Genomic DNA, 17,010 nt, shown 5'->3' with positions numbered 1-17,010 from the left:
AAAAGAAAAAGAAACATTTTACAGAGGTCAACTTGTGGCTGAAGAGGCAGTGTTTCCTCTGTGGGAAGCAGTGATCAGTTAGGTTGTTTCTATAGCACAGTATTAGCAAAATGTACTGCCATTTCATCTGTATTGTTAGGCGTGTCTTTTCCCACTGGGGCCAGACCAGGAGTCCTCTGCTGTAAATGTGTCCAGCTCATGTATGCTGCCTGGTTGGTGGCTCGGTGTCTGAGAGATCTCTAGGAGTCTAAATGTCTAAATTAGTTGAGACTGCTGGTCTTCCTTTTTTTTCTTTTTTTTTTTTTTTTTTTTCGAGACAGGGTTTCTCTGTGTAGCGCTGGCTGTCCTGGAACTCACTCTGTAGACCAGACTGGCCTCATACTCAGAGCTGGTCTTCCTATGAGGTTGCCCTCCTCCTCAGCTTCTTCAGTCCTTCCCCTAATTCAAACATATGGGTCCCCAGCTTCTGTCCATTGGTTGGGTGTAAGTATCTGCATCTGTCTCAGCTGCTTGTTTGGCCTCTTAGAGGACAGCCATGCTAGGCTCCTGCCTGTAAGCACACCATGGCATCAGTAACCGTGTCTGGCCTTGGCACCTCCTGTTGAGATGTATCCCAATTTGGGCCTGTCACTGGACCTCCTTTCCCTCAGTCTCTTCTCCATTTTTGTCCCTGCAGTTCTTTTAGACAGGAACAATTCTGGGTCAGAGGTTTTGACTGTGGGATGGCAACCCCATCCCTCCACTTTCCCTGTCTTTCTACTGGAGTTTCTGATCTGCTGCACCCAGGGCAACAGGTAAGGGACTCTCCCAAATAATCACAGCAGCTGGTACCCCATAGGAGTCCAGCAGACTCGGGACCCATCCCCTCAACTATATGTACCTTCTTTTTTTTTAAAAAAATATATTTATTTATTTTATGTATATGAGTTCTCTATCTGCATGTTCACCTGTATGCCAGAAGAGGGCATCAGAACTCATTATAGATCTTTGTAAGCTACCTACCATGTGGTTGCTGACAATTGAACTCAGGACCTCTGGAAGAGCAGCTAGTGCTCTTAACCACTGGGCCATCTCTCCAGTTCCTCTATGTATCTTCTTAAAACTGTTTCTTCTTTCCTTTCTTATTATCAGACAATTATTATTCTTACCCATTGGAAAGAATTTGGAGTCCAGAGGGAATGGAAGGAAAGCAGTAATGTCTATTTCTGATCATAGTTTCTTCTCCTTCCATTCTTCCCAGCTCCTCCTCACCTCCCCTCTTCCCATGATCCACTCCCCCAACCCCATTTCCTCTTCAGAAAAGAGCAGGCCTCCAAGAGACAATAACCAAACATGACAAAATAAGATACAATAACACAAGGCAAAAGCCCTCACATTGAGTAGGGACAAGACAACCAAATAGGAAGAAAAGAGTCCAAAGAGCAGGCAAAAGAATCAGAAATATACCAGGTCCCACTGTTAGAAGACCTACGAAAATACCAAGCAAACAGCCAGAACATATATCCAAAGGACATGGTGCAGACCCATGAAGGCACTGTGCTTGCCGTTTTAGTCTCTGTGAGCTCATGTGAGACCAGTTTAGTTGATTCAGTGGGTCATGCTCTGATGCTGGTCTCCATCCCCTCTGACTCCTGCTATCTTTCCTCCTCCTTCTATAAGGTTCCCAGATCTCTGAGGAAAGCAGTCATTTCTAATGACATCTTTCAAATTTGGTTCTCCAGTGGACAGTGATTGTAATAGAATGCTGATATAATAAAAGAGAACTTTACTGAGGAGAGAGGAGTTATGGGAAATATTGAAAGACCCATATTTTGGGAGATTTGTCAGAGATGATTGATTAAAAGGAACATGAATTTGTATTATTTGTGCCTTATTTTCTGTTTTTGAAGACCTTCCACCATAGTGTTTATGATGGTAACAGTTTTGGGAAAGATGAGATAAATTATCCTTCATATGGGATGGCGAATTTCTCCTCAGGCTTTTAGTGGTTTTGTTTGTTTCCTTTTAATATATGTCCTTAAAATATACAATTAGGGATTTATACAAGTAAGCATAATCACAATTAGTTTGAAGTAGCTTTTTTCTCTCCATAGTTTTATCCTGCTTATAACATGAAAACTGTTTTTGTAGTCTATACTTTTATAGTAAATATTTGTTGATTCTTTTGTGTATATATATATATATATATATATATATATATATATATATATGGTATTTTTCAGCCCCATATGACAATTTCTAGGTACTTAGAAACATAAGCCTAATTATGTTTATATGTATTAATTATTATCATTATCCTATTTAATTACATAGTCTCCACCACCACCAAAATAACCAATTCTCTTTTTGCCTTGGTCAAGTGACCTTTTATATTTATATTTATTGTTATTTCTTTCTTTTTTTGTTTTTCGTTTGTTTGTTTTTTTCGAGACAGGGTTTCTCTGTGTAGCCCTGGCTGTCCTGGAACTCACTCTGTAGACCAGGCTGGCCTCAAACTTAGAAATCCACCTGCCTCTGCCTCCCACGTGCTAGGATTAAAGGTGTGATAGAAATGCAAAATCTCAGACAAAATAAACAAGAATCTGGTTTACTCAGGTGCCCAGATGTTTTATAGGCACATATTATTTGAGAACAATGTAAAAATAATTGTTTTGAGTAATCAGAATTATTTTAAAGATATTTCACAAACTTTAGGTGAAGTTAGACTTTCGAAATATCTTATTTCTGTAATAGACTAAAATATCTGGCAACTAATTTAATTATTTGATATTACATATTGTTTCTAATACATAAAATAAAACATATAAAATTGAATTCCACTACTTATATTTTAAACATTCTACCAGGAATAGCTATGGGATTAATTTGGCTCTTTTTCTAATTATAAATCCTTAGATGTTAGTAAATAAATATTTATAGCTCCATTTCAGTTTTAATGTTTAGTATAACAAATGATTGTTTAGTGATTAGCAACAAAATATATGTTAACTAAGAATTAAAATTGGCCATTAGATTTTATAACCTGCTTCGTAGTCATAAAAATGATGACACCACAGGTTCTTTTCTTTTTGTTGTTTGTTCCATGAGATTATTGAAAAGTAATAATATTGGCATTCAGTTGTCATAGGAAGTTTGTGTAGCCGAGAATGTGGCTTCAAACTCTGAAATTATGAATAAGATTTGTTTCATGTTAAAGAAAGATCATGGAAAATATACTGAGATTAAGTTTAGTAATGGATGAGAGACCATTTGTTTCTGCAGTTACTTTATGCCAAGATTATCTATTTCACTCAGAATTAATGTGCCTGAGTTAAAATGATTAGCTATAACCTAAATATAAAATTTACCTATATATCAACATACTTCTAGATGTAGAATTTTAAATGAAATTAATACCATTTACCACACTGTCTGTTGATTGTGATTTCTTATTGAAGAGAACGTGGGTATAGTTCTGAATAATATATTCTATTTATAGGTCTTTTCATTCACTTACCCTACTAGGTATATAGTAAAAAGGATTATTAGTACTGTTGAATCAAATATCTTAAAGACATATTTAGAAAATATGTATACTAGAGTTAATATGGCTGAAATAGCTGACCCAGATATGAGAGCAAGCTGGAAGATTATTTCCAAATAGATTATCTTCTCTTTAACAAAATACAGCATGGCTACCAATCGTTATTCTATATATTGAAGCTAAAGAGAGTTTTTCAGAGCATGGGTCTGAATATAATCTTTAGTCATCATTTTCTCATATTTTCCATTCATTTTCTCCACTCTTGGAGCATGGTGACTTCCCCATCTTTGGGGGATTTGTTAGTGTTGTTTGTATGATTCCATGATTCATATGCTTTTCCCTCAATCAACTATTAGCTCCAGGAAAAAGGGACCATGTCTGATTCTGTTTACCTTCTTAATCATACTGCCTAGAACAATTACTGGTTAACAAATAGGCACTTAATAATTTGTTGTTGAATGAATAATTAAAAGTTGGTATCAGGACTTGGAAAAGTGGTAAGATAAGTATCCTGGGAGAAAGGCAAGCAGTTTAATCATATAGAATCATATAGAAGTGGATAATGTGGTAAAAAATGTAAGATGCAGGAAGTAATTTAGAAAAGTGGTTTAAATCTGAAAAGAAAAAAATGAGCACCTTAGGGGAAATGCCGAATAGAGATAAGGTAAGATTTCAGTGTCTTTCTAGAACTGGTCCTCCCTGGAGAGCATACTCTTTCTTAGCCATCTGAGATTCCTGGTTAATATTTTATAGTATTGTTTATTTGAAATTCATCTGAATAGCATTTTATATACTTTATAAATCTTGGAATATCTTTATACTCAATATTGCTTAGATATTAGCATATATTTATACTAAGTCTTATGAAGATAAGTCAGGTTATTTTTTGAAACACGAAGATACAGGATACATCATATTGACATATAATATAAAATGTTCTGGAATTTGAATACCATTGCCATTAATAGTTTCTTTGTATTTAGTAAAACTGTATTTTTGTTGAAGACATTGTATTCGTTTTATCATCAATGTAATCAAATACCTGACCACAGTAACTTAAAGTGAGGAAACAAACTAATTTTAGCTTACAGTTTAAGAAGTTCCTGTCTGGGAATGGGGAGATAGCTCACTGGTTAAGATAACTTGCTCTTTTTGCAGAGGACCCCTGTTCTATTATCTGCACCCACATGGTGTCTCAAGACTGTCTGTAATTCCAGTTCCAGGGTAATGATCCCCTCTTCTGGCCTCTATGGGCAACAGGCAAGTGTGTGGTACACAGACATACGTGCAGACAAAATACCTTTGTACATAAAATTTCAAAAAAAAATTTTTAAGAGGTTTCCATCTATAGTGTGTGACTCAGACGATTCTAGGTCATGCTAAAGTAGAACATGATATCACCAGGACCCTGTGACAGAGACTGCCTCCTTATAATAAAAAGGGGGCAGAAAGAAGGACAGAGAAATGACTGAGATGAGAACAAGCCACTGAGAATGCTTACTACCAGTGACCCGTTTCCTCCAGCTAAGCCTTGCCTTTTAAACTTTCCAAAGTAGGATTCCAATGACTCTCCCAAAATAGTGCCACCAGTTCAAGACCACACTTTCAATACCTGAATCTTTTAGGGAGGAAAATTTAACATCCAAATATAAGACACATAAATATAATATTTGTGATGAGACATAAAATAAGATCTTTCACTTAATATATTAACTTATTCCATTGGAGATAGTCCTCGAAATACACCTGTGATGGATTGTCTCTATTAAAGTTTCCCTTTTAGAATGCTTGTGAGAGATTACCTTAATAGGTTATTAGGTGTGGGTAGACTGATCTTAACTGTGGGCTGGACCATTCCCTGAGATACAAACTGCGGAAGGCAAGCTGAGCATACGTGTACCCAGTGCTCTTGCTTCTTGACTATTGGCACAATGTGACCAGCTCTCTAGAGCTCCAGCTTTTTGTGGCTTTCCCACAGTGATGGGCTATAACCTGAAAATGTGAGATCAAATAAGTTCTTTCTCACTCTAGTTGCTTTTGTCAGTATATTTCATTACAGCAACAGAAGAAACTAAGCTTACATCCATGACTTCCCTACCACTCTTGACCTCCCCAAATAACATTAACAATGACAAGTAGTAAAGTTAGGCTTTACAAACTTAATGTGTTGGTTCATTTGTGGTTTTATTATGATATATGTATATGTATATATTACACTTTTTCATTTTAAAATATTTTAAAATATAGATATAACAATATAACATCAAATAAAGCAGTTCTGGGAATCCATGCTAGCCAAGTGGTTTACTACTGAGCTATATTCCCAGGCCCAAATATACTGTCATAACCATGCTTAGGAGTGTACATTCATGTTTTTCTGTGAGTATCATCACTATCCATTCTCAAAATTATTTTCATTTGCAGAATTGGAATTTTGTACCCATTATAAAATTTCCTCTTCTTTTGTCTCCTCAGCTTATGACAGTCAACATTGTGGTTTTTTCTATGAATGTTACTGTTCCAAATAACCCAAATATGTATAAATATTTGTCTTCCATAAACATCTTATTAAATTCACTTAGTATAAAGTTCTGCTCAGTACTCTCACCCATATTGTACCATGTATAATCTTACCTTTTCTTTTAGTGTTTAAACTGAAACTTTTTTGTTAGCATTCTATATTTTCTTTACCCTTTTGTATACCTGTGTTTACCTGAGTTGCATACTCCTTTTGTCAACTGTAAATAATTCTGCTACAGAACATAGGGATGCAATTATCTTTTCAGGTGTCTGCTATCAGTGTTTTGACTATATAGCCAGAATTGAATTGCTAGCTCTTTTTCCAATTCTCTTTTGTTTGAAGAACCTCCGAAACCATTTTCTGCAGTGGCTGCACCAGTCCATGAGGATTTCATTACTCTACAGAGCAATTTTGTTTTCATTTGCTTTGATAATAGCCAAACTGAGAAGTGTAGGATAATGTGCTACTGTGGTTTAATTTCCATTTTTCTGATGCACATTATTTTCATATGTTACTGGCTATCTGTAAATATCCTTTGGAGAAATGTCTGAGTTATCTGTCCATTTTAATCATCTTTGTCATTGAGTTTACTATTATTTATATATTCTGAAATTAATGCCTTATTAGAGGTATAATTTACAAAGAGTTTTTTCCTTTTGTAGGTTCTCTTTTTTCTGTATCCTTTGCTATACAAAAGTTCCTAATTTTGATGAAGTAAAAATTATGTGTTTTTTCTTTTGTTACCTGTGATTTATATGTCACACTATAAAAATTGTATGTTTTCCTTTTAAAGTACGCATGGGAATAAGAATTTTTATTTGAAATTTTCATTATCTTAAATAAACATGTAGTGTTTCACAGTTTGATTCAAATAGAATCCATGCCTTACCATTTATCTTATCCATGGAATTATAAGTTCTATTGATGTGTTGTTATGTGGAATCAGATGGTCTTATGTATTGTAGCAGCATTAAAGGAAATAAATATAAACATACATTTTTCTACATGACAACGAATTATGACTATATGGAGAGCACAATATATATTTCTTTTCAAAAATCCTTTTGTGAGCAGAGCAGTAGGGGAATGCAAGGAAGCTGAGGCAGGAGTGGGTGGGTGGATGGGTGGGAGGGGGAGCACCCTCATAGACCAGGAGAAGGGTGTGATATAGGGAGTTTGTGGAGGGGAAGCCAGGAAGGAGGATAACAATTGAAATGTAAATAAATAAAATAACCAATCCTTTTGTTAACAGATAGTCTTATATGAGAGATTTACTTGCTTTTAACTATTGAATATTTTTAAATTATATTTAATCATATCCCCTTCACATTAATTTCTAGACAAATTACATTCTAGGTTATACTGCTTTGCATGCTTTAATAAATCTGAATTTTTCACTGTTATATGCTAGTTTGTATCACTGTTATTTTAGCTCCCATTATATGAGTAACCATATTTTTGTTATTTACTTTAAACTTTTGGTCCTAGTGAATTTTACATTTGTAAACGATGCAGTTAACGCTTTTGATAGAAATACAAGGTCTTTAGTATTATAAATGGAAATGTTTTTGACATTAATGACTGGTATGACCAAAATGGTTGTTCTGGAGGATTGAAAGCAATCGTTTTTCCTTTTTCTCCATTCTCAATTCAGTGTAAAAGCAGGGAAATGAGCTTGCCTTAGGGCTCTACCTTGCCTTTATAAGCTGTACAATCCTAGGCATGCCCCAGAGTTTCCCATTTCTTCTTAGAAAATCAAGAGAGTGATAAACAATAAGTTTGTTTTAATGATTAAATGAGAAAATATTTGTAAAGTACTTAAATTAGTGCCTGGTACACAGTGAACACACAAATTGAATATATATATATATATATATATATATATATATATATATATCCCTTAGCATTGGCTCTGTGGAAATAAAAGAAAGCTATTAAAAAATATAGTCTTTGTCTAAAATAAAATAGGACAGAGTAATTGGGTACAGGCCTAGACAAAAGTTGTCCTCTTTCTATTATATTTGGTTTTCTTGAGAGAGCATGTGAAAATGAATTATATGTTACTTGTTTGAGAGCAACTGTGTTTATGCAGAAGGGTAACTGAATGATGGCACTGAATGAAATAAAGAAGCGTTTGCAAAGCCAGCATGTATTGTATTGGTTTCAGTCTAAGGACTAGGGACAATGTTTTCCTTTCCATTTATTTGAATGCAGCTTTAGAATGTGTGTCTGTCAGGTCCTTTCCGTTTTTCTCATTTGCTGAAAATATGCCAGCATGGAATTTAGCTTCGATAGTTTTCGATAGTTTTAACTAGCATTGTTTTTTACCTGCGTGAAAAAGTATGGTTCTGGTAGTGAATGTTATCTTATCTCATATAAATAACTGTAGTTTCTCTCCTCGTTATGCTGCCCTTTTACAATAAGGTAATCCAATTTATTGGTGGAAGCTACTTTTGTATTTCGGTTTTGTTTTTGTTTTTATCTTCTATAGTCCGATATAGTCAGAGCAGATCCAACCTCAAATCCTCTGGGACCCGGTTTTCACCCTGATTTTTCTGGTCAGTTACTTACAGTGTGTAGTTAGGGAGTTACTTAATCCTGCTCTTCTATTTTACATTCATTTATTTATCCACTTTACATCCCCATCACTGCCCCACCCCCAAGTCCTCCCCTCACACAGTCCTGCCCCCATTCTCTCCTCTCCATGCTCTTTTTAACTTCTTAAACTTTAAAACTGATATAACAATAGTACCCTGACCTTATTTGATACTTTCCTATCTATTCTCCATTATCACCAATATCATATCATCTCCTAGAAGAATATTCTCTTTGCTTTTTAATTTCTAAGTTACTACTCATCCCTCCTCACTGTCTGGCTTCTTTTTGTTATTGTTTTAATAGACTTTTGTCTAAAATCACCGATGATTTAATTGTCAAATACAGGATAGTTTCATTCCTTGTGTGAATGGGATGCTGTGTTAGAGTTACTACTTGTCTTTCCTAACTACTTTGTTATCTGTTCTCTTTGAACTATTTTTCTTTGTTGTCATCATAATGCAGATTTCTGTAGCTATCTTTAAGGTATCTGGTGCATTATACCTTTAACCGCATGTTCTTTTCCCAGAACATCCTATCCATTTATATTTTTGCTTCCTTCACTAATTTTCTTAATACATCAAATTATAATAATCATTTTCCATACCCATCTCAGCCTTTCCTAAGGACTGCTGTATTTACCTTTCTATCACTAGCATTCAGGGCTGTGTGTGACTCATAGTTTCCTCATCTTCCCTTTGTTGATGACATGAACATTTTCATTTTCAAAATAAAAATCCTGTTTTTCTTTTTTTAAAACATTTTTATTAGACATTTTCTTAATTTACATTTCAAATGCTATGGCAAAAGTCCCCCATACCCTCCTCCCACCCTGTTCCCCAACCCACCCACTCCCACTTCTTGACCCTGGCATTCCCCAGGGAATATAAAGTTTGCAAGACCAAGGGACCTCTCCTACCAAGATGGCCAACTAGGCCATCTAAAAATCCTGTTTTTCTTTGTGATACTATCACACATTTAGTATAGAATCTTAAGGCACTTAACATACATTTGTAATGAATAGTACCAGTGTACATGATTTCTTTTTGCTTTGAGAATTTCCAATGACCCTTCATATACGTTGGTACAGTAATCTTAAACTAGTTCGGTAGGAGTCTCTCACTTTCTTACACTCAGATTCTCCCTGCATTTGCCCTACTGTCTCCGTATTTCCTCTATTTCTCTTTTTTTTATTCCCTCTGTTTCACTAGAGATAAGTGAATCTTTTCGACATATGTTTTCAAGCATCAACATCTTAAGAAAAGAAAACCAAACAGCCCCATTTTTTTTCCAGGTATCCACTTCCTGCTCTCTTCTCTTAAGCTTTGAAGACTCCTCAGCTCATTCAATGCTGTCTTATTTCACCACCATGAAAACAACACCCATAAAGAGAAACCATAAGCAACATGAGCTATTCCCTTAATATAAGTCAAACTTCCTTTAAATAATGAGTTCATGCCGGACATGGTGGCACATGCCTTTAATCCCAGCACTTGGGAGGCACAGGCAGCGGATTTCTGAGTTCTAGGCCAGCCTGGTCTACAGAGTGAGTTCCAGGTCAGCCAGGGCTATACAGAGAAACCCTGTCTCGAAAAACCAAAAGTAAATAAATAAATAAATAAATAAATAAATAAATAAAGAGTTCTTTTGTGGTTTTCCAATAGTATTTCTCTTTCTTTTTCCACGGCTATGTGCATATTGGTGAGGACTAAAATTATTTCACTTGATGCAGCAAAACAAAGATAATTATATGTTGTCAGGGAACGAGACTGCTTTTAGGACTAACTTTTTTTCCACTTGGGGCTATGTATCCTCATTATAGGACTTGGTTGTTTCAGTATACATGACTGAACCATCTCTCTTTTTTTCTCTTCTTGCTTATTATTTTTACTCTCTCATATTTTTGCTAAAATGCAGTCTGTTGTGGAATAGTATTTCCCTTTTTGATATAACCAATACCATCTAGTGTGTAATAATTGTTTCATTGTCTTGACCTTACCTAAAATTCTAGAGACCAAATCATATTATTCCAATTAGCCATCTGTGTCAGTCTCCTTCATAGATGATTGAACCTAGCACAGTCTGTAGCCTGGACAGTCACTTATTAATTGCCATGGGTAATTTGAAAAAAATATTTTTAAGAAAATGAAATTCAGTGTGATTATATACTTCTGAACTTGAGTTAAATCCAAATGATAATGGAATAGGGAATTCATTGCACCTTTAAAAAGAAGAAAAACCCTTAGGCTTAAAAAGGATGGCGCAAAACATAGGATGAAGGAAATCAAAGATTTTCTTACATCTTTAAGATAGTGGAATTTTAAATACAAAAGGAATCCATGAATAGAAATTGGCTGAAACAGAGTATTTGGTTTTGAAATTATTGAAGTAGTGCTAAACTGATAGAAGACAGAAGTTCAGAGTATAGGAAAACAGATTCATCAGACTTATGTAGAATAACGGAGCCCTCTCCCTCTGAAATTGTTGTAAAGTAAAATAAAAGGTTTGATGTACATAACTCTGAAAGTAGGGGGACTTGTTTATATTCATTATTCTCAATATTTTTCTGAAAGCAAAACTTACAAGATAGATAAATGTTTTCAAAAATTATCAGGAAAGATTAAATAAAAATGGGAACCTAACAATGAAAATATATCTATAGCCCACAAGCAGATTGAAAAGTCCCAACGGAATCAGGTTGTGGCATAGTAAGAGTTATTGCTTGCTTTCCAACTGTTCATTGATTGGTTTATTTCTATTCTGTTCTTTCTAATTTTATTGTGTAGGTCTCGATGACTGTCTGCAGCAGTATATTAAGAACTTTGAGAGAGAGAAGATCAGTGGAGACCAGCTGCTACGCATTACACATCAGGAGCTAGAAGATCTGGGAGTCAGCCGTATTGGTCATCAGGAGCTGATCTTGGAGGCAGTTGACCTTCTGTGTGCACTGGTAAGGACTGAAACTGACTGAAAAGGAGAGATTTCATGTCTCTCTTCCACTGGTTACTTATCTGTCTTTTTCCTTGTCTTTTTTTATAAACTAGATATAAGTGGAGAAATTCTCATTTTTAACTAAGTATAGTGTTTGTATACTTCTGCAAATTTATTACATTCATGCTAAATGACAAAGAGGCTTAAAAGACAGATAGTAATACTACATTTCACCATGAGAAAAAGAAAGTTGGAGCTTAACTAGGGGTTTTCTTAAAACTTTTTATTGTGTCTTTGTGAATTTTACATCATACACACCAAACCCACTCATCTCACAATCTCCTTATACCTACCCTCCACACTTACAACCTCCCTGCCTGAGAAACAAATCTCATTGTGGAAGCTGTAGTATATCACAGTGTGTCCACACTTTTTGCTTGCAAATGTGTATTGCAAGCAAATGTGGTCTGGTTCGCGGCCTCTGGCTTCTGCTACACTGTCAATACTGGATCCTCACTGGGACTCCTCTGGGATATCCTGTTGTTGCCCTGGGTCATGGAGATCTTGCAGCTTTGGATCTGTAGGAATGGCATTTTCACATGGTCCAGCAGTTCATAGATGGGGTAGATGTTGGGCTGGGATAACTCCTAGTCCTAGGTGTGGGCCTGGGAGGTATCCGAGTTGCTCAGCTCATCAGCTCTCCCACACCATCTGGGACAAGCTTTGTAGCCCTGCCTTGACTAGCTCATCCAATGCCACGAGTGGACAGAGCCAGCTTTTGGCTAAGGGAAGTTTTAACAGTGGTGCTTTTCATACGCAATTATATGTAGTCACTTGTTAAATCCACTGCATATAACATTTGAAATATTAAGTAATCTTGTTTTTAAAAAATTTAAACAAAATTATTTAGATTTTATTTCCATACATAATCAGTAAAAATAAACTACAGTACATTACATTGTCACTTTCTTTAGTTAACAAACAATGCATAATAAAACAAGAAAAATCAATATCAAACTAAGCATTCTCTAAGCTTATGGTAACATGTTAGACATTCTGATATTAGATATAGTTATAGATTTTTTTCCAGATTAACTAAGGTAAAACTAACCTGAATGGTTTTAAATTCTTACAGTTATACCGATATAAAGACAAAGTATGTAATTTTATAACCTGAATTTGAATATTATCTCAAACTAGTTACAGATAACTTGTCAACAAATCATTATACTGTAGCCATAGTTTGTTTAAAGCTCAGTAACCCTGCCTCCTTGTAGTGGCCTGAAACATACGGAATTATGTTTGTATAGTACCTAATTCAGTGTCTAGTACACATTATGCCCTCAACAAACAGTAATTATTATTGAGATGATAATTAATAAAATCAAGTAAATAAATAAGTACAGATCAACAGAAATATCAATTTATATACTATCAATCTTTTAACTGTGACAATTTGTGTGCCCTTGTAAAATATATTTGAGAACGGCAAGTAAATAATCAATGTTGAAATGACCACAATACAAAATATGTGCTAAATATTATGGGAATACAATAGTGAAAATAACTTTTAATTAAGCTATGGGGGTGAATATTGCATAATCAGACTAGTGGAAGATGAATATGTGTTTAGTGTGTAGACGGAGTAAAAGAATGGTACTATACATAGATAAAATAAAGTATACGGGGGTTGGAGAGAGAGAGAGAGAGAGAGAGAGAGAGAGAGAGAGAGAGAGAGAGAGATTGATTGATTGAATGATGGATTGATTCAGACCAGAATATGGACTCACACTCTATCCAAATCAGGTTGAAGCAGTTAATACCTGAATCAAGAGACCATAGTAATGGAAAGGAAGGGCCCAGTGTTTTAGCACAGTAGTCTCCCTGAAGTTGCTGTTGAAGTAGAGCTAGCTTGTAGAGGGTTGTTGATCTAGCAGTCTCTGAGTCTCTGTTTGCCACATTTTACAGTATTTATAATTTAGTGTTTCACAGGTTGAACTTTATATAAAGATGCAGGGGGGTCTGACACCTTCTTCTGACTTCTGCAGGAATTGTTTTTATTTGGTACACAGAAATACATGCAGGCAACATATCCATACACATCACATAAAATAAAAACCAATTTTTTAAATTAAAAATTATCTAGTATAGTGCACCTTTTTTAAAAGGAATGTTATTTGGGAAGGAGAAATTTCATGTGAAGACAAGCATGAAAAAACATGAAGTGTACATGGGAAAATGAAAACATTGGTTTGCTTTGTATTATATGATAGTATATGTTAAGAAGAAAGGTCACATACATATTCTGTCAAATAAATTTTAATTTGTTTCTATGGTAGTCTAGTTGGCTCTTGAGAGGAAGATACTCTTGTCTAATTAGTAGTATTTTCTTTAATTTTCTGTGCAATAGTTAGTACTTACAAGGCATCGAATCTTACTGAATAAAACTGCCTCATCTGGGGATCCATCCCAAACAGTCACCAAACCCAGACACTATTGTGGATGCCAAGAAGTGCATGCTGAAAGGAGTCTGAAATGACTGTCTCCTGAGAAGCTCTGCCAGTGCCTCACAAATACAGAAGTGGATGCTCTCAGCCAACCATTGGACTGAGCACAAGGTCCCCAATAGAGAAGCTAGAGAAAGGACCGAAGGAGCTGAATGGGTTTGCAACCCCACAGGAAGAACAACAATAAGAACCAACCAGATTCCCCCAGAGCTTACAGGGACTAAACCACCAACCAAAGAGTACACATGGAGGGACCCATAGCTCCAGCTGCGTTTGTAGCAGAGGATGGCCTTGTTGGACATCAATGAAGAGGCCCTTGGTCCTGAAAAGGCTTGATGCCCCAGTATTTGAGAATGAGAGGACAGGGAAGCAGGAGTGGGTAGGTTGGTGAGTAGGGGGAGGGGGAATGAAATGGGGGGGGGTTGGAGGGGAAACCAGGAAAGGGGATAACATTTGAAATGTAAATAAAGAAAAATATCTAATAAAAAACTTCTACAGAACTGACTTTTTTCTCTAGCCTACATAGCCTTTCACTTTGAAATTTTTATTCCTAGTATAAAGAAGGCAAAAAAAATTCTTTTGTTTATTTTATACTATGCTAGCTTTGTCTTTCATTTTAAAGTTAGTCCCTGTCTTAGTCAGGATTTGTATTCCTGCCCAAAACATCATGACCAAGAAGCAAGTTGCGGAGGAAAGGGTTTATTCAGCTTACACTTCCACACTGCTGTTCATCACTAAAGGAAGTCAGGACTGGAACTCAAGCAGGTCAGGAAGCAGGAGCTGATGCAGAGGCCATGGAGGGATGTTACTTACTGGCTTGCTTCCCCTGGCTTGCTCGGNNTGCTTTCTTATAGAACCCAGGATGACCAGCCCAGGGATGGCACCACCCTCAATGGGCCCTCCCCTCTTTTTTGCTTTTTTTTTGGGGGGGGGACCTCCCCTCTTGATCACTAATTGAGAAAATGCCTTACAGCTGGATCTCATAGAGGCATTTCCTCAAGGGGGGGCTCCTTTCTCTGTGATAACTCTCGCTTGTTTCAAGTTGACACACAAAACCAGCCTGTATAGTCCATAAGGAGAATAATTATTGTAGCTGCTAAAAAGAGAAAGCAAGGGTTTAGTCATTTTTCTATTCTTGAAAAATATTCATATATGTCATATATAGTACATATATAGTACATATACAATGTTCTTCCAAAAAGAAGTAAGATATTTATGATTTGGAGGCTCATTAATTCTTCCAAGCTGTATCATTCTTAAATAAATCATAAATATTATCTAAAATTTTAAGAGCATAAATAAATTATGAGTAGTTTATTTTTGTAGCCCTTAGTTTGTGTTCTGACAATATATTTTATTGGAAATTACAAGTGAATTGTTTATGAATAATAATCATAATTCTCAAGCTACAACTTATTTTTGTTTCATTTTGCATATAGTTTTCATATCATAGGCATTTTGTATGAAAAATGCGATGTCTGGAGTTGATGAGATCTGTTTCTTTAAACCATAATTGCTTAAATTATTCAAAATTATCTACTTTCTAAAACTTTTCATTAAAGCAAGTCTTTTATAATTCACCAATATTTACAAAGAAAAGTATTATAAATCTAAGGACTTGCTATATGGTATATTCAAATTGAAATAATGTTGAATTTTTTGTCAGATGAGAATTTGCCACTAGTGTGGCTATAGCCAACTTGATTTCCTTCATTTCTTTCATCCATAACATTTCACATACAAATAATTAAAATAGAAGACTTGCGTGAATGTAGTTCTAATCCATTAAGACTAGACTGTGTTGTGTTAGTTCTAAATTATGACTTGTTCCTAGCCCATGTTAGTAGCCAAATACATGAACATAGACATAATAAAATAGGACAAAGAAAGAAGTTAAGAATAACTCATGAACAAGCTTATGTTTTCTTAAAGAAATCCTTTCAGTAACATCTATCTTGGTTAGAATTTCCATTGCTGTGATGAAACACTGACTAAAAGTAACTTAGGGAGGAAAGGGTTGTTATTTTGGTTTTGCTTCCATATCACTGTCTTTCATTGAAAGAATTCAGGGCAGGAACTCAAACAAGGCAGAGACCTGGAAAGGAGCTGCTGCAGAGGCCATGAAGGAGTCTTGTTTACTAGCTTGTTCTTCACTGGCTTACTAAGACTACTTTCTAACAGAACCCAGGACCACTGGCAAAGGGGTAGCACCACATACAATGGGCTAGGTTTTCCCATATAGATCACCAATGAATGAAATGCCCTACAGACTTCCCTGCATATACCCAGGTCTTATGGAAGCATTTTCTCAATTGATGTTTACTCCTCTCAGATGACTAACTTGTCTCAAGTTGACATAAAAACTAGCTCCTAACTGTGGGAGAGAGGGTGTCTCTGATTCTTTAGCCTGCTCTTGGGACCCTCCTATTGGGTTACCTCATCCATCACTGATATGAAGCTCAGGGGAATGCAAATCAGAACAACCCTGAGCTTCCACCTCACACCAGTCAGAATGGCTAAGATCAAAAACTCAGGTGACAGCAGATGCTGGCAAGGATGTGGAGAAAGGGTAACACTCCTCCATTGCTGGTGGGATTGCAAGCTTGTACAACCACTCTAGAAATCAGTCTGGCAGTTCCTCAGAAAATTGGACATAGTACTACCTGAAGATCCAGCAATACCTCTCCTGGGCATATACCCAAAAGATGTTCCAACTGGTAATAATAAGGGCACATGCTCCACTATGTGCATAGCAGCCTTATTTATAATAGCCAGAAGCTGGAAAGAATGGCGATGTCCCTCAACAGAGGAATGGATACAGAAACTGTGGTACATTTACACAATGGAGTACTACTCAGCTATTAAGAACAATGAATTTATGAAATTCTTAGGCAAATGGATGGATCTGGAGAATATCATCCTGAGTGAGGTAA

At 35.8% G+C, this 17,010-nt stretch overlaps 1 protein-coding gene across 7 annotated transcripts in view; it reads left to right on the top strand.

Annotated features, from left to right (window-relative positions):
• Cnksr2 (connector enhancer of kinase suppressor of Ras 2) overlaps positions 1-17,010 on the top strand; it is a 230,361-nt gene that overhangs the window by 34,743 nt on the left and 178,608 nt on the right. For all 7 annotated transcript variants that reach the window (XM_021187764.2, XM_021187765.2, XM_021187763.2 and 4 more), the window contains exon 2: positions 11,426-11,589. In XM_021187764.2, the coding sequence (XP_021043423.1) occupies positions 11,426-11,589 (164 nt within the window). The remainder of the gene's footprint in view (positions 1-11,425; positions 11,590-17,010) is intronic.

This window comes from Mus pahari, chromosome X, assembly GCF_900095145.1.
Source record: "Mus pahari chromosome X, PAHARI_EIJ_v1.1, whole genome shotgun sequence".
NCBI classification, from domain to species: domain Eukaryota; kingdom Metazoa; phylum Chordata; class Mammalia; order Rodentia; family Muridae; genus Mus; species Mus pahari.
Note: the sequence above shows the minus strand (reverse complement) of the source record. Positions and strands in the feature narration are given on the sequence as shown.